The sequence below is a fragment of the Melanerpes formicivorus genome, unplaced genomic scaffold (genome assembly GCF_026170545.1).
Source record: "Melanerpes formicivorus ecotype bairdi unplaced genomic scaffold, bMelFor1.0.p_v2 SCAF_102, whole genome shotgun sequence".
Classification (NCBI taxonomy): domain Eukaryota; kingdom Metazoa; phylum Chordata; class Aves; order Piciformes; family Picidae; genus Melanerpes; species Melanerpes formicivorus.
In genome coordinates, this window is record NW_027142454.1 from 1,270,391 (window position 1) to 1,287,544 (window position 17,154).

The window sequence follows — 17,154 nt, forward strand, 5'->3', positions numbered from 1 at the left end:
CTGCTGCTTGGCGGCAAGAGCGGAACTACAAAAGCCTGGCTGGGAAACTGCATGGAAACTGTCTGCTGAGGGAAGGGGCGGTTGTTACCTGCCATACCTACCTGTGTGCCTACCTGCCCGTCCCTGCCTGCATGCCCTGGCATGAGCCTCAGAGCGAGAAGCCGCCGCTGAGAGGGGCAGAGAGCTGCCGTCCCGCCCGGCCCTGCTCCCTCCCCCTCTTTGCGTCATCACCGCTCGACCGCCACCGGTATCTGTTTGCAGTCTAACAAACCCTTATAGGCATTTAAATGCATTTGACTCTTAATTCTGTTCCGAGTGTAAAGTTAGTCACAGGAAAGGTCCAACTGGGCATCAATCAGGAGTTAAGCTCAGCCGCACACAGCACCTTGCATTCCAGCTGCGGCTTTAACTTCGGACACCACCGGACCGTGACAGTGAGCTCACACGGAACAGGAGATGGAAAGGACTAAAGGAGATCCGGGCAAACCCCAGACACCTCCCCAGCCGCGGGCAGCCCAGGGAGGCGGTGCCGAGCGGGTCCCGCCCCCGCCGGGGCCTCGGGGGCGGCAGCGATGGCTGCAGGGCGGGCACGGAGCGTGCTGCTGACCGGCTCCAACCGCGGCATCGGGCTGGAGCTGGTGAGGCAGCTGCTGGGGGTCCCCACGCCGCCCACCTGCATCTTCGCCACCTGCCGGGACCCCGACGGGCCGCGGGCCAAGGTCAGTGCAAGGTGCTGGGGAGCTTGGGGAGTCAGCAGCACCCATGGGTGCAGGCAGAGGTCACGCGTGAGCTGCTTCACCACGATGACTGCAGCAAGGTGGTGGCAAAGGGACTTCGGACTGCGCCGTGGCCATGCCCTGGGCAAGTCATCTGCAGCTCCACTCGGCAGTGAGTGGCACTGAGGCAGAGCCACCCTGGGCATGCCGCTGCCCGGCTGCCGGTGGCTGCAGCCCAGCCGGCCTCGCGTGCCAAGGCTTTGCCCACGGGCACGGTGCCAACTCTCACGGAGCTGGGTCCAGGCAGGACAACAAGGCTGCTGAAGGGTCTGGAGAACAGGTCTGGGGAGGATTAGCTGAGGAGGATGGAGACGGGTAGGCTGGAGAAGAGGAGGCTCTCTGTGAAGCCCCAAAGGGAAAGCTGGAGAGCTGGGAGGGAGCAGGAACAAGAGGAAGGAGAAGCTAAAAGGAAGACACCAATGAGACACACAATGGATACTCACCCGAGGTCCAACCCTGATGGCAATGATGGCACCACTGGCACTGGGGCACACTCTGGGCAGACAGGAACCAGATTCAGGAGACAGATTCTGGATGTGGATCCAGGAACACAGGGATCAGGATCAAAGGCAGAAGGCACAGAGTCCTCCTGGGACACCAGCCAGGCAAGAGGAGGCTTGACCCTGGGGATCCCTCAGCTCTCTGCTGAAGATGCCATCCATGGGTTGCAATCCTTTGGTGGGCAGTTGAGAGTCACCTGTCCTGTCTGCTCCTGCCTGCAGGTCCTCCCTCTGACTTCCTGCTCCCCAAGGTGTGGCACAAGCTGTGACAGAGCACTTGGTCTGCAGAGGAGCAAGTCCAAGGCAGAGACTTTCTGCAGTCCAGCCCTTGGCAGTGACATCAGCTTCTCCCTGCTAGCAGCAGAGATCCCAGTGCAGTGAGAGTCCACCCTGGCAGCAGCCCAGGGGGCTGCTCTTGGTGCCCAAGCTGGCAGGGTCAAAGCTAGCTCAGGTGTCTTATTCTTGCCCTGCTCTTTCCCCCAAACATCTTGCTGGGCTTGGGCAATGATGAGGTCAGAGGACTCTTTACAGGGCTGGGCTGCAGGCAGTTTCCCCCCAGTGTAGTCCCTGAGCATTGCTCTTAGCCATCTCTAAGCCTTGGCCATCTGTGCTAGGGTGAGGGCAGCATCTGCACGGTGCTGCTGCTGAAGTCCGTGACCACAGGAGGCGAGTCAGTTGAGGCCAACATCTGGGCAAAACAGGGGAGGAGAACCATCTGTTGGTCATCACAAAGCATTTAGATGGATTTTTCCATCATTTCCTGTGCCTAGAGGGAATGCAGGATCATGAGGCCTGGTGGGGAAGACCACAGATAACTGCAGGTGGACCACAGCCAGTGCCAGCAGCTCTTCTGCTCCATGCTGGTAGGACAGATCCCCTCACAAGAAGCCACCAACCTGCATCTCTCCTGCAGCATTCCCTGAGGGTTTCAGCTGCTAAAGCATCATTTTGGACACATCCAACCTGCTGCTTTGGCTTCTCCTGTCTGAAACCTGCTGGAGCTGGAGAAATCTGAGAGCAAGGAGCTGCTGGGAACCTTGAGGCTGAACACTGACTTTTTGGGAAGGGCTTCTGAAGCCTCCATGCTTGCTGAAAACAATCACAGCAAATGTGCCAAGGGTGGGTCCCTGGGGTGGGCAAGACGTAGTGTCCAGAGCAGAGTGGGTCCTGGGAGTGAGCTCCAAACAGGACCCAGCATCAGGTCTGATCTTGGCACTGGCAGCCACTGCTCCTCCATCTCACTTCAGCAGCCTCAGGGAGACACTCCTGGACATATCCCTGGCCAGTCTGAATAATTTCCCAGGTGAGCTGGTTCTTGACAGTTTGGTCTCCTCCCTTGCTGTGGCTCCACCTGGGGTGTCCACATAGGCCCTTTGGGAGCGTGGCCATGCTGCAGTTGTGGCCCTGCCACTCTCTGAGTACATTGCTTTGTGGAGCCTAGAAGAAGCCTGAGAGGCTAGGCAGGTGCCCAGTCCAACCATTCTCAAGAGCTGAGTAACAGCTGGGAGATGTTTCCCTCCGGGTGGACCACTGCTGGTGGCCCAGGATGATGCTTGGCATCACCTCCACCTCATGCTGATTGTTTCATGTCTCTTTTGTAGGGGCTGAGAGATCTGGCATCCAGACACCCAAACCTGGTTCTTGTGAAGCTGGGTAGGTGTCCCTGGGATGGTGAATTTGTGCCTGCTGGCCACACTTGCAGCATTTGGCCTTCCCTCCCTGCCTTCAGGCCCCACATGGGGATCCAGTTCTTCAGAGCTGGCTCAAATGGTGCTGCCAAAAGCCCAGCTTCTCCAGCCCTGGCTCAGCCCCAGTGCTGCATATCCTGGAGCCTCCTTGTTCTGTGGCCACAGGACCAGGAGGTTCTTGATCCCCATCTTGGGTGTCCTCCAGCTTCCCCAGCTGAGTCACCACAGCCTTGCTGTGCCATGCAGATGAGCTTCCTTGATCCCAAATGCCAGTGGGGCCAGGAGGGCTGTGGGAGGAAGGCAGCTCCCATGGAAACAGCATGAGATGAACCCAGCCCCTGGTGAGGAGCTGTGGGAGCTTGCAGAGCCATCCTGCAGCCTGTCCCAGCACAGCCCCTGTGGGGACTGTTCCCCCAGAGACCATCCTGGGTTCTGCAGAGCTGTCACAGTCGTGGACTTGGCCCACGCACAGGAGGCCGTGGCTGCTTGGGCTCCGCATGGGGGAGGCTTCTGTCCGCAGCTCGGCTTTGCCGGGGGCGCTGGCCCGGGGCGGGGTCCTTGGGCTGCGGGCGGTGGCGGAGGCGGAGGCGGTGCGGGGCTGAGGCTGCACACTGCCACCTGGCGGCCGCATCTGGGAGCGCGCCTGCTCCTCAGCCTCCTCCGCTTGCTCTTCCCCCCCAGGCCCTACAGGCGGTCCCCCGGACCTCAGCCCCCCTCTGTCTCACTGCAGATGTCGCAGACCCCTCGGCTGTCACTGCTGCAGTGAAGGTGGTGGAGAGGAAGCTGAACGGCCTGGGCCTGAACTTGCTGATAAACAACGCCGGCATCTACACCCCCACGGCCTCGCTGGACACCGTGGGCGCCGAGGACATGCTAAGGATCTACCAGACCAATACCGTGGGGCCAATGCTGATGTCCCAGGTGTGGATGAAGCTCTAAAATGGAGCTCACCACAGAGGGGCATTTTGGCCCAGCCTGTCCATGGGCTTGTTGGAGATTGCAGAGAGCTTTGCCAAGCTTCCCAGGGCTGAGGGAGGGAGACAGGGAGGGAGGGAGGCACAGTGCTCTGGCTGCTCTCCCATCCCAAGCCCCCTTGCATTGTACTGCACTGCAGCAGTAGGGCACTGCAGCAAGACGCCCTGGCTCTCCCGGCTTCCTGCTGGTCCTCCTCATCCTCCCTGCCATAGGCAGGCTGGGCTGCAGTGGAGTGGGCTGAAGGCACAGTTCTCCCACAAGGCTGCTTCTCCCCAGGCCTTCCTGCCCCTGTTGAAGAAGGCTGCCCAAGAGAGCACAGAAAAAGGCCTGAGCTGCAGCAAGGCAGCCATCATCAACATCTCTTCTGTCCTGGGGTCCATCACGAAGACCCCTGAGACCTTCTTCAAGCCTGTCATCTCCTACCGTTGCAGCAAGGTATGGAGGATGGGGACCTGCCTGTGCTCCTCAGCTCGTGGGGGTCAGAGCTGCTGAGACCATGAGGTGGAGGGACTGACCCATGCTGATCCCTGTCTGAGCTCCCTGGGCATTCCCTTGCCCAGCTACTGCCCAACTAGGGCAGGTCTCTTGAAGAGACCTCACCAGGAGGCAACAACGGGGGTGGGGGGGAGGAGGGTCCCTTGTGTGAAGGCCTTTCTTCTGCCCATGGCTGATGTCTCCTTCCTCCCCCAGGCTGCCCTCAACATGCTCACAAAATGCCAGTCTCTGACCTACAGGGATGCTGGCATCCTCTGCGTGGCACTGCACCCCGGCTGGGTGAAAACCGACATGGGCAGCCAGGAGGTGGGTTCCAGCTGAGCAGGTCCAGAGGGGAACCCATGGGTGGCACTACAAGCTTGCAGAGGAAGTGCCTGAGGCGGTGGATGTGGCTTTTGGGAGTGGGGAACGAGCTGCCTTGTGGCTGCCCATGTCTTTGCTGGGCCACTGCAGAACGTGTGGGTGCTTCCTGGGCCATAGCATCAGCACACACCCAGGCTGAGCAGAAGGCCTCAACAGGGGGAAAGGGCTTTGGGAAGCCTGGAGATACGCAGAGAACCTGACTGTGACAGCAAGGAGGAGAGGAGCAGCACCATCCCATCCTGTCCCCTTCCTGTGAAAGCTGCAGCTCCATCAGCTCTCCCCTCATCCTGCAGGGTCCCTGTCACAGGGTTGGGGTGGTCCCTGCAGCCACCCTGGCTTGCAGCAGGGATGTCTCATGTGTCCTGTTGGGTTAAGCCTGGAGCTGGCTTCCCGGCCCAAGCCACCTCCATCAGTGAGCATGGAGATACCTAACCACCCTCCCATGTAAGGGACCTGCCCCACCTCCCGTGGCTCTCTGCATTGCTCTTTCTCCCTCACTGTGAGGCAGTAGAGGGAGGGGAACTGGTGTGTGGACCTTCCTACTGCCCATGACTGCTGCTCACTCTGCAGAAGAGAAGGCTCCAGGGGGACCTTAGAGCATCCTTCCAGTACCTGAAAGGGCTCCAGGAAGGCTGGGGAGGGACTTTGGATAAGGCCTGGGAATGCCAGGATGAGAGACAATGGCTTTGAGCTGGGAGAGGAGAGATTGAGACTGGAGATGAGGAAGAAAATCTTGGCAGTGAGGGTGGGGAGACTCTGGCACAGGTTGCCCAGGGAGGTTGTGCCTGCCCCCTCCCTGGAGGTGTTCCAGGCCAGGCTTGAGCAAGCTGGGCTGGTGGGAGGTGTCCCTGCCCATGGCAGGGGGTTGGAGCTGGATGAACTTTGAAGTCCCTTCCCACCCAAGCAATTCTGTGAATCTATGATTCAGGTGGAAGGTTATGTGCAGGAGCTGAGTGGGTGCTGGTGGGTGCCCAGGAATGATGTTGGGGTCTTGGTAAGGGTGGTGGGGTCTGGGTCCTGGCCCTCACTGGTGCCCATTGCAGGCTGACCTGCCGGTGGACACCAGCGTGCAGGGGCTGCTGTCCGTGCTGCCCACCCTCTCCGAGAAGCACTGTGGGGCCCTGCTCAACTGGGAAGGTAAAGCCATTCCTTGGTGACCAGAGGACCTGCCTCTGGGGCTGCAAGGGACCTGCCTGTGCCTCCAGCAAGGGTGCAGGGCAGCCTGTGACCCCTGCCTTCATCTTGCTGATCAATAAAGCCAGTTGGTACCTGTGCCTCCTCCTGGCTCTGGCGACCTGCTGAGGCTGGCTCTGCCCTGGCCTGGAGATGGTCCCTGCCAAAACCAAGCTGGCCCCAGAGCAGGTCTGCCCAGCCTCTGCCATGCTTCCACCCAGAGCTTGGTGTCTTTGCTGCAGGTTTCTTGGGGGGACTGTGCTGCACCACTGACCCATGGCCCTCAGCACCACATCTCCAGGGATTTGAAACCCCCTCCAGGGATGGAGACTCCACTACTGCCCTGGGCAGCCTGGGCCAGGCCTTAACAACCCTTTTGGGAAAGCAATTGTTCCTCATGTCCAAGTGGTGCAACTTGAGGCCATTTTCTCTCCTCCTATCAGCCCAGTTCTGGCTTGGAGACATAGCCAAGCCTCCACCAGGAGCTCTCCCTGCCCCTTGGCAGAGGTTCTCCTCCACAAGAGCAACTGAAAGGTGGCCAGTCCCTGTGGGATGACTCCATGCCTGTCTCTCCATGTTTCTCACTTCTGCCCCATGGCATGGACTGGATCCTGGGAGATGAGCTGTGTGTGAGACCCCACCACTGCTTGCAGGCAGCTCATAGCCCCACCATGACCATTGCCAGCCTCACAGGATGGGGATTCCCCTGGGAATATGGGGAGAACCAGGGGTGCTGAAAGCTTGGCTGGGGGTGTGCAGTGCTGGTGCCACCGGGTGGTTGCCCACCTGCTGTGGCTGTGAGCTTCTACTGACCTCAGGAGGCTGAAAAGCTGTGAGCATCATGCTCCAGCCCCCTGGGACATCACCAGGTGGGCAGGTATCCTGGGATGTGGCAGGAGCAATGGGAAGCTCTGCAGCTGAAGTCTGCTCTGGCAGGGCTAGCAGCCTGCCTGCTGGGGCTGAGAAGAAGCCCCAAGGGCTGCTGGAGGTTTAAGCACTGTGGGCATCAGCCCCTTGGAAGCCCAGGGTGGTGACCTTGCCTTTGGGCACGGGACAGCAGGCCAGGTGCTGTGCAGAGCCAAGGAGCAGCAGGTTGCTGGTGGCAGTTCCAAACCAACAGGAGGCTGGGGCAGGGTGACTCAGCCTGGACCTCTGGCAGAGTGGAGCCAGTGGCTGCCCAGGAGCCCTGCAAGGCAAAGCTCATCCCAGGGAGCACACTGCAACCAAGCTGCTACAGACGGTGCCTGCCATGGGAACTTGGAGCCTGGGGGTTCCTGAGCATCTTGGGGTGCTCCAGGAGGTGTGTTCCTCAGGAGCCCCAGCGAGGGGGCAGCTGGGCAGGTGCCAGGAGCTGCCCAGAAGTGTTGGTTTTCCCTGTCAAGAGTTCCGGGCGTCGTCCTCCCACAGCCATTATCTCCCAGCTTCCTGCCTGATGTTTCCTGCTGCCTTGGCTGCTCTGCCCTGTGTCAGGCTACTGCCCTGTGTCAGGCTACTCCCCTGCCTCTGCACACTGTCAGACCTCATCATGCCCTGTGTCCTGAGTGCTCCAAGGGGCACTTGAAATGCCACCGCTGCTGCCTCATCCAGCATGGGGCAGAGCAAGGGTGAGGGAGGGTCCAGCTGCTTTCAGGAGCTGATCCACCTCTGTTCTGAAGCTGGTGCCCACTGGGCCAGAGCACTGACACTGGTCCAGCAGTTCCACACAGCGCATGGGAACACATCTGGAGACCTCCAGGGACCATGGGTGAGGAGGCTGTCACCCAGAGAAGATTGTATTGCCTCCATCAGCCACTGTGGAGTAGCATCTGGTGGCAAACACCTCTGCTCTGGGGAGCCCAGGAGCTCTCCAAGCTCCAGGGATGACTTTCAGGGGTGGGAAAGGTCCATATTTCCCAGGGTCTTCCACCAGCTGCCTTCCTGCAGATCAAGAGCCACTGGCAAAGACTTGATGCACCAGGAGCTGGGATCAGGCAGGTCCATGGGTCGGGAGGGGAGTGGGGAGGACATGAGGAGTCCTGGCAGCAAGACTCCTTTTGAGAGGCAACCTGCCATGGCCATGTTGGCAACCCACCGCAGGCAGAGCCCCTGTGAAAGGTAAAGGCCACCCCAGGAGGAGAGGGCCAGGAGGCTGGGAACGGAAAAGGGCTGCTCCCTGACACAGCTGCGGAGGTGGAGCAGCAGGCAGGAGGCAGGGCACAAACACCCAGCCCGTGAGGAAGCGCCGGGACAGCGGCCGGGGGGTGGCTGCAGCAGCTCCAGGTGCAGCAGAGCTTCACTGGACGAGAAAGGACCATAGCAAGGGCAGCCAGGACTTCAGAGACCTAAGCCAGGACTTGGAGAGCCCTTCAGCAAGAGTCTTCCAGCCAAGGCAGCTCTCCGTGCTGCCAAGGGGCAGGTACTGACTGTGCCCGGGGGGGGACAGGGCAGCAGGATGGTCCTGGTGGGGACACCGCTGTGCTGGGTGGCATTGCAGTCCTGTGGCTCAGGACTGGGCTGGGTGACCATTCCAAAGCCAAGGGTGGTGGGTACAGTGGTGCTGGGCAGGCTGCATGGCCTGGGGACCTGCAGCTCCCTGCGGGGTGTAGTGCCAGGAGGGTGCCAGCAAAGTACCAGAGGCAGCCGGGGTGCAGGGGAAGCACAGCTCAGGAGGAAGCACATCCAGGTCCCTGCAGCACAAGGGCTGCCAAGGAAGCCACGTGGGGCCAGAAGATAGTGCTGAGGCTTCCTCCCAGCTGCTCCATCGCTATCTGGCCCTGCAGAGCCCACTCCAGCCCTGTCCATCCCTTCTCCTCTGCTCTGTTATTGTTAGCTGGGAGGAAGCAGCTCACCAGGTCCCACCTCGGGCTTTAACCCCCTGCTGCCTGGCCTGCTGCTCTCTGCGCCACCAGCCAGGGCCAGGAAGGAGATCACTTTGGTGCTGGGAGCTGGCTGCAGACTTCCCTCCCTGGGGACCAGGAGCACCCCAGGGCACATCTCCCCCAACCCTGTTGTCTGTCCCAGCCCCTCCTGGAAAGGGAAGATGCTGCTTTGGCCTCTCTCAGTGTGGAGGGAAGGGCCTGAAGGGCTTTGGGTGCTGATGCTTCTCTCCTTGCTTTCTGTTCCCCCTTTGGCTGGTCAGACCTGCCTGGTGCTTCCTGTGGAAGTCCCCCTGGCCTGCTGAAGGGGCTCCATGCAGGTGCCAGCTTTGCCAGCTTTGCACAGATTCGCCCCAGGCCCTTAAGAACCATTCTGGAGGAAATCCATCTTGGGAAGCAAAACTGCATCACTTCCCTGGCCTCACCCAAGGCCTCTGGAGGTGCCACCTGCCACTCCCTGGGTAAGTGCAGACCAGACAGACACTTCAGCAGCCTTCTCCAGATCATGTTCTTCTCCAGGAGCTGATCTCTGCTTAACTGTGCCCCTCTTCTCATCCAGCAGGGAGAGGACCTCAGCGTCCTGGCATCCTCCCTGCTCCTTCCTGGTGGTGATCACCGTGGGACACCTTTCCTGAGGGGCAGTGTCCATGCAGGAGCACAGGTAGGTGATGCAGAGGTGCTCCATGGCTCCTGCACACACACTATCAATGTTGATGTGCCCACCACACGCCCTGGTGTCCCCAGCATACACCAGTGGCTCCCCTGGGCCAGCCTGCTCCTTGCCCTGGAGCTGTGGCACAGCCAGACACGGGGGTCTTCCCCAGGCACCCCCGTTTTGGAGCTGTGTGAACCTCCTTGTCACCTGAACTTGGCACAGGAGCCTCCACGTGTGGGTTGCAGGGAGGTTCTTGCCCTTCCTCCCACAGGTGGGGACATGCCCACGGCCCCAGTGGTGCCCACGAAAAGGGGGGATGCTGCCTGAGTCAGCCCTTGGCTGTAGGACCCCATCCTGCTGTGCAGGGTCCTGCTGGGGGCTGCTGCAGGTCAGCCTGCCCCTGCCTGTCCCCAGCACCACCCGGGCCTGAATTTCCAGCTCCTGTAAAACGAGCTCCCAGGAGCTGGCCCTGTGCCAAGCTGCCAGCCAGCCTGTCCCAGGCTGCAAGCCTGCATGGAGGGCTGCCAGCATGGTGGATGGGGTGAAGGTGTCCAGGAGATTCCATAGGCTGGAGCATGGCCGTGCTAGAAGAGCTGTCTCCTCAGACATCAGCATGCCAGCACCCAGCTGTGTCTGTGCAGACACGGTGAGTGCCACAGGGACTTCAGCAACGTCCCTGGAGACCCAACCCATCCTCTCCAGCCACATGGTTTGTCTCCCAGCCTTTGCCAGGGACACAGAATGACACAGCAAGGATGCCCACCTAGGTGCCAGCCCTGTTCCCCTGGAACATCCATGGCCCCCCGCTGGCTGTGGAGGTGGGAGGGGGAAGGCTGCAGCTCCTCCTGATGAGCTCTGTCCTGCCCTGTCCGTCTGCTCGGAGCCAGGGGAGTGCTGCTGGGAGGATCTTGGCTGCTCTGCTTTGCTGTGACAGGGTGAAGTTTCCTTTTCCAGGCAGGGCTGCACAGCAGCTGGGAACATCCCTGCTGCCCAGCACCCACAGCACTCTGCTTCCCCTCGCACGCAGCCAGCCTGTGCCCAGCCCTGGGCACTGCCGGGGGCACATGGACTGGGGGGTGCCAACAAGGAGCCTCCAGGCTCTGTTCCCAGCCTGGAAAGCTGGAAGCAAAGAGAAAAGGCCTCTCCCCAAAGAGAGGGAGCTCCTCTGGCTTTGTGGGGAAGAAGGAGCAGCAAGGGCTGGGAGCAAGGGGAGGGCAGCGGGGCTGGAGGTGGCCAGGGTACAAGGAGCCACCAGGATCTGTGGTGCTTTGGAGAAGGTCCTGTGGTGCTGCCCTCACTGTGACTCAGCTGGGGACCCTCTCCAGGGGACACACCACTGGGGAACTACTGCACCTGAGCAGAGTGCTGACATGCAGCTGGCACCCATCTTGCCAACCAGTGCAGGTTGGCATCTCCAGGCCATGTGAAGCTGCCCTCTGCCCTGAGCACCAGCCTCTATCCTGGGTGGTCCCCAGTCACAGAATCATGGAATCACAGAATGGTTTGGGTTGGAAGGGACCTTCATGATCATCCAGTTCCAGCCCCCTGCCATGGGCAGGGACACCTCCCAACCAGGACACCTACCCTTTGCCAGGAGCTGGCACCCCAGCACCCCAAGCCTTTGCAGACATGGGGGGGTCCTCAGCAGTGTCCTGGGCATCCCACCCACGCCTGATCCTCTAGAGAGGGCTGGGACCTTGCTTAGACCTCTCCTCCATGCCCCCCATGCTGAGCCATGACGTGCTGCTGGGGTGGAGGGGAAGGAAGCTGGCCTGGTGGAGCTGAGCCAGGGAGAGCTTCCTGGCAGGCAGCTCCATCCTCCTGCACCTTCCACGCCTGCAGATGGCTGGAAGCAGGGCAGGCAGCAGAGAGGCTGTGCCAGCCCTCCCCAGCCACTTCCCAGCCTGGCACCCACCTGCTGGGGCTGCTCAGTAGGCACCATGCTGGGGCCCTGGCACTGTGGTGCTGGAGGGAGCTTGACTCGCCCCTGGGACTCACACATGCAAGCAGAGTGCAGGGACAGGCAGGGGCACAGGAGAGGCTGGAACCCTGGGGCTGGAACCCTGGCCTGGGGCTGGTGGCACCCACACCTGTGCTGCAGGGCTGTGAGAGGGCCTGGCCAGCAGCATCTGCTCCTGCCTCATCCTGAGACCCAGGGGGCATGCCTTGGGAGGGAGGAGGCAGCAGGCTTCACACTGTCAGTCAGGTGCCCCCTCTGCTACCTTTGCCCCTCCCAGTGGCTTTTAGCAACCAGTGTCACCCCTGGGTGCCTGGCTGGCTGCCACTGTGTCCCTCCAGAGACACCCTTCCCAGTGGGAGCCAGTTTGGACCAAGAAAGGCAGAAAAGGTGCAGGATCACAGAATCACAGAACGGTTTTGATTGGAAGAGACCTTTCAGATCATGAAATCCACCTCTCAACCCAGCACTGCCAGGGCACCACCACCCCATGGCCCTCAGCACCACATCTCCAAGGCTTTGAAACCCCTCCAGGAATGGGGACTCCACCACTGCCCTGGACAGCCTGGGCCAGGCCTTGACAAGCCTTTGGGGGAAGAAATTGTTCCTCATGGCCAACCTAAACCTCCTCTGAGGCAACTTGAGGTCATTTTCTCTTGTCCTATTGCTTGTTATTGGGAGCAGAGCCCAACCCCCACCTGGCTCCAGCCTCCTCTCAAGGAGCTGCAGAGAGCCAAAAGGTCTCCTCTCAGCCTCCTCCTCTCCAGACTGAACAGGTCCCTCAGCTGCTCCTCACAAGACTTATGAGGACCTCTAAATGAGGACAAAGCTCCTGAGATACCATCTCATGGTGCCAGCTGCAGGAGCTGAGTGCAGCTCGTGGCGTCAGGAGGGCTGCCTGCATCTGTGTGGAGAAGGAGTGAGCATGGAGCTGCTGGTCCTGGGTGCACAGAGGCTCCCTGGGTGCCTGTTCCCTTGCTGGAGCAGGGGTCACTTGGAACCCTCCAGGCTGTCCAACTTGCTCCCCAGCACGTGATTTCCCCTCGGCTTTATCGTGCCTGGCTGTGGGATCCGGGCTGGGAGAGCTGCAGGGACAGGAGATGATGACAGCCACTTCCTCCTGACCCCCGCAGCTGCCCTCATTTCCTCCACCCAACGGCTTGGTCGTTTCCCTCTGCAGGGAGGGAGCTGAAGGCTTGGTGCCTGCTGCAGGGGCACTTTCTCTGGGAGACCAACCTGGGTGCCTGCTGCTCTGGAGAAGTGGCTGAGGGGAGACCTCCTTGCTTTCTGCAGCTCCCTGAGAGGAGGCTGGAGCCAGGTGGGGGTTGGGCTCTGCTCCCAAGTAACTAGAGACAGGACAAGAGGAAATCGGAGGATCACAGAGGTGGGGGTTGGAAGGGACCTCCAGAGATTATCCAGCCCAACCCCCTGCCAGAGCAGGGGCACCCAGGACAGGCCACACACTCAAAAGGGTGGCCTCAAGCTGTGCCAGGGGAGGTTCGGGTTGGATACGAGGACAAATTTCTTCCCAGCAAGGGCTCTCAGGCACTGTCCCGGGCTGCCCGGGGAGGTGGTGCAGCCCCCATCCCTGGAGGGGTTTCAGGGTCGTGTGGGTGCAGTGCTGAGGGATGTGCTGCAGTCCAGGACTCCTCAGTGCTAGGCTGATGACTGCACTGGGTGCTCTGGAAGGGCTTCTCCAGCCTGGGCAGCTCCGTGATGCCGTGAGTCCCCAGGCTGCTGACACCACGCCATGGTGGGGCTGTGCCAGCCTCCCTGCTGCCTGTGCTGAGCTGGGCTGGTCCATGAGCTCAGCTTTCCTGCTGGCTGTGTGGGATGGTCCCGAGGAGCTGCAGGAATCGTGTGAATCATGAATGCTTTGGGAGTGACTCCTCCGGGCTGTGCGGGAGGTGATTGCTGCTGCACCGAGGTGGGGATGGCTGCCTGGCTGCCCGAGGGGAGGTGGTCTCAGGGGACATTCAGCCCCTAGGCTGAGTCATGGTTGGAGATGCTGCCTGCCACCTTCCCAGGGTGGGGAGGGCAGTTAGAGGCCAGCTGGATGGTGGCCAGAGAGTCTGGACTAGCCCTTGGTGCCCTCCTGCAGCTCCTTGCCCTGCTTGGCCCATGCTGGGCTGCAGCTGTTGCAGTTGCAATCTGGACCTTCTGGCTTTGCTGCAAAGCCAACCTGGGTGTCTGCTGCTGTCCGCAGCCTTTGGGTGAGAAGAGCACCCAGCACTGGCCAACACTTTCCAGGTTTGTGGCCGCTCTGGAAATGTTCTCACCTGCTTTCTCCAGCCGGCACTTTGCCCAGCAGGCAAAGTGCTGGGACAGGCAGCTCTGCCCCATGGAGAGAGCCAGGCTGGGTGAGGTCTGCACCCCTGCTGCAGGGTGACCCTGAGCCTGATGGGGAAGGGTTTCCAGCAGAGCTCAGAGGTGCTGCCAACCAGTTTCCAGCATGGCCAGGTGCCCATGAGCCAGCTGGAGACCTGCTCAGGCTGCAGTGGCACTGCCCTGGCTCCCCCAGCTCTTCCCAGGCTGTGTCCCCAAACCTGTGCAGTCAGAGGGGCAAGGAGCCCAGAGCCAGGATGGTGCCAGATGCTCAATTCCAAGTCTGTGGCCTTGATGGGGCACCTCAGCTGCCTCTGGTGATGATGGCTGAGCTGTGAGTGTGCCCAGCACACGTGGCTGTCCCCACAGCAGGCTCTGGTCTGAGCTCACTGCCTTGCTCCAGCTCCCGGCAGGAATGCTGAGCATGCAGTGGCTCCGGGAGGCAGGGAGGCCTGCAGCCAAGCGCTGGCCTCCTGCCCTCCGCAGAGCAGGGAGAGGACGTGGCTCCAGGCCCAGCCTGCAGCCAGAAGAGTAGTTTGGGCAAAAATCCCAGGGCAGGAGGGTCCACTGAGAAGACCTTCTCCTGCATGGCAGCCGGCAAGTGCAGACAGCTGGCACAGCCAGGAAGAGGGGAACGTGCTTAGAGTGGTCCCAGACCCCAGCAAGGTGCCATCCTGTGCTAGGAGATGCTGGGCAACGCTGGGTGGTGCTCAGCCAGGGCATCCTTGCACTCAGGGACTCTTGCCTGCACCATCACCCAGCCCCCCAGTGCTGGCAGGGGCTGCCGGGAAGCCTCCTCCCATGGTCAGGGGCCAGCAGCGTCCATGTCCGTGCTGGGAAGGTTAACCCCTGCTTGCCAGTGGGCACCAGCCTGGTGTTGGGCAGTAGCAGGCCAGGGGGTGCTGCAGGGCTGTGGGTGTGGAGCCTGCCCTGGCTTTTGCTGGCAAATCTGCCCTGTGCTGGGCAGGTGCCCGCTGACCCGGGACAGCCTGTGTGGGGCCACAGCCACAGCCCTGGCACAGGCAGTGGTTAGCTTGGCATGCCCAGGCTGGCAGAGCAGGTGGGCATGTGGCCGAGGTTAGGAGAGCTGCAGGCAGCCCAGCTGTCCCCAGCACTGGGCTCTTTGTGTCTGCAGGGTGACACAGGCCTCAGCAGGGCAAGTGTAGGGTGGTGCCCCTGGGGAGGAGCAACCTCCTGCAGTAGCACAGCTGAGGGGCAGCTGCTGGAGGGCAGCTCCATGGAGAAGGACCTGGGAATGCTGGGGGACAGCAAGTTCCCCATGAGCCACCAATGTGTCCTTGAGGGCAAGGAGGCCCAGGGGGTCTTGGGGGCATTCAGAAGAGTGGCCAGCAGGGCAAGGGAGGTTCTTCGCCCCCCTCTACTCTGCCCTGGTGAGGCCACATCTGGAGTCCTGGGTCCAGGGTGTCAGCACCAGTGCCGGTGCCAGTACCAGTGGCAGTGCCGGTGTCAGTACCAGTGCCAGTGGCAGTACCGATGGCAGTGGGCTGTCAGTACTGGTGCCGGTGCCGGTGTCGGTGCCAGTGTCAGTGGGGTGTCAGCACCGGTGCCAGTGTTTGTGCCGGTGTCAGTGGGGTGTCAGAACCAGTGCTGGTGCCAGTGCCAGTGTCAGTACCAGTGCCAGTGCCAGTGTCAGGGGGGTGTCAGTACCAGTGCCAGTGGCAGTGCCAGTGGCCGTGGGCTGTCAGTACCAGTACTGGTGCCGGTGTTGGTGCTGGTGTCAGCGGGGTGTCAGTGCCGGTGTCAGTGCCGGTGCCACTGTCAGTGGGGTGGCAGTGCCGGTGTTGGTGCCGGTGTCAGTGGGGTGTCAGTGCCGGTGTCAGTGCCGGTGCCGGTGTCAGTGGGGTGTCAGTGCCGGTGCCGGTGCCGGTGTCAGTGCTGGTGCCGGTGCCGGTGTCAGTGCTGGTGCCGGTGTCAGTGCCAGTGGCAGTGCCGGTGTCAGTGGGGTGGCAGTGCCGGTGCCGGTGTCAGTGCTGGTGCCGGTGTCAGTGCCAGTGGCAGTGCTGGTGTCAGTGGGGTGTCAGTGCCGGTGCCGGTGTCAGTGCCGGTGCCGCTGTCAGTGCCGGTGCCGGTGCCGGTGTCAGTGCCGGTGTCAGTGGGGTGTCAGTGCCGGTGCCGGTGCCGGTGTCAGTGCTGGTGCCGGTGCCGGTGTCAGTGCTGGTGCCGGTGTCAGTGCCAGTGGCAGTGCCGGTGTCAGTGGGGTGGCAGTGCCGGTGCCGGTGTCAGTGCTGGTGCCGGTGTCAGTGCCAGTGGCAGTGCTGGTGTCAGTGGGGTGTCAGTGCCGGTGCCGGTGTCAGTGCCGGTGCCGCTGTCAGTGCCGGTGCCGGTGCCGGTGTCAGTGCCCGGTGTCAGTGGGGTGTCAGTACCGGTGCCGGTGTCGGCGCCGGTGCCGGTGTCAGTGGGGTGTCAGTGCCGGTGTCAGTGCCGGTGCCGGTGTCGGCGGGGTGTCAGTGCCGGTGTCAGTGCCGGTGTCAGTGCCGGTGCCGGTGTCAGTGCCGGTGTCAGTGCCGGTACCGGTGTCGGCGGGGTGTCAGTGCTGGTGCCGGTGCCGGTGTCGGCGGGGTGTCAGTGCCGGTGTCAGTGGGGTGTCAGTGCCGGTGCCGGTGCCGGTGTCAGTGCCGGTGTCAGTGCCGGTGCCGGTGCCGGTGTCGGCGGGGGTGTCGCTGCGTGCCCGGCGCAGGCCGCGGCGGCGCCGTGCGCTGGCGGTTTCCTGCGCCGATCACATGGCTCCGCGTTTCCATGGAGAGCCCCGGGGTGGGCGCTGCCAAGAGCCGCACGGACTCGCCGCTTGCTCCCGGTCCATGGGAGTGGAACAAAGGGGATGCACCGAGCCGGGCCCGCTGTCGCCCCCCGCCTCTCCCGGGACATGTGAGTGCCGCCCGCAGCCCCGCGCCCCGCTCGGGCCGCGCCGGTGGCGGGCGGGGAACAGGCGTAGGGGGAGCGGGGCCGGGGGGCTTGGGGAGGGCTACACCCTCGGGGGGGCCACGTCGCCGCCTGCCGCCTCCTGCCAGCGTCCTCGTCTGCCACCCGCCGCCCGGCCCCGGACTGGGCACCCGAAGGGGCACGGCGGGGAGGGTGGGAATGGGGACGTGGGGCTCCGCTCCCCCACCCCGGCCCCGCGGCTGGCACAGCTGCTCCACACCCTGCACCCGGCACGCCCGGGGAAGGAGCCGCCGGACCGCGGCGTGGCGGGGCGGGCACCCCCCACCAATGTCACCGGGCGGGCACCACCCACCAATATCACCGGGTGGGCAACCCCCGCCAATGTCGCCCGGTGTCCCCGCAGCCCCTGGCTAAGGGGTGTAAGGTCCTGCAGCCGCCGCCTCGCTGCCGGGTGGGGGGTAGTGGCACTGGTTTTGCGCCGTGGAGGAGAT

General features: G+C 62.3%; 2 protein-coding genes across 6 annotated transcripts in view; both read left to right on the forward strand.

Moving 5' to 3' along the window:
* The first annotated feature begins 546 nt into the window (after positions 1-546).
* LOC137455602 (C-signal-like) lies at positions 547-6,065 on the forward strand. Its single transcript, XM_068166586.1, has 6 exons — positions 547-719; positions 2,878-2,929; positions 3,695-3,885; positions 4,216-4,374; positions 4,630-4,740; positions 5,841-6,065. Exons 1-6 carry the CDS (start codon positions 573-575, stop codon positions 5,952-5,954), a joined length of 774 nt encoding a protein of 257 aa, XP_068022687.1. The 5' UTR covers positions 547-572; the 3' UTR covers positions 5,955-6,065.
* Positions 6,066-8,074: 2,009 nt separating this feature from the next.
* Positions 8,075-17,154, forward strand: part of RIPOR1 (RHO family interacting cell polarization regulator 1) — a 38,676-nt gene continuing 29,596 nt past the window's right edge. Inside the window, exons 1-3 of one of the 5 annotated variants that reach the window (XM_068166574.1) lie at positions 8,075-8,365; positions 9,089-9,286; positions 9,385-9,486. Coding sequence is in view for 3 of the 5 variants with exons in the window: in XM_068166573.1 (XP_068022674.1) it covers positions 16,582-16,648 (67 nt within the window). In the remaining 2 variants the exon portion in view is untranslated. Of the gene's footprint in view, positions 8,366-9,088; positions 9,287-9,384; positions 9,487-16,525; positions 16,649-17,154 lie in introns of those variants that run through there. The other 4 variants (XM_068166575.1, XM_068166573.1, XM_068166571.1 and 1 more) reach the window with 4 other exon arrangements.

Bases quoted from the DNA above. Each gene is read 5' to 3' on its own strand.
- LOC137455602 (XM_068166586.1), top strand. From the start codon at position 573: ATGGCTGCAGGGCGGGCACGGAGCGTGCTGCTGACCGGCTCCAACCGC. The intron at 3,886-4,215 runs GTGTGGATGAAG...GCTTCTCCCCAG, and splicing joins GGCCAATGCTGATGTCCCAG to GCCTTCCTGCCCCTGTTGAA. The intron at 4,741-5,840 runs GTGGGTTCCAGC...TGCCCATTGCAG, and splicing joins CCGACATGGGCAGCCAGGAG to GCTGACCTGCCGGTGGACAC.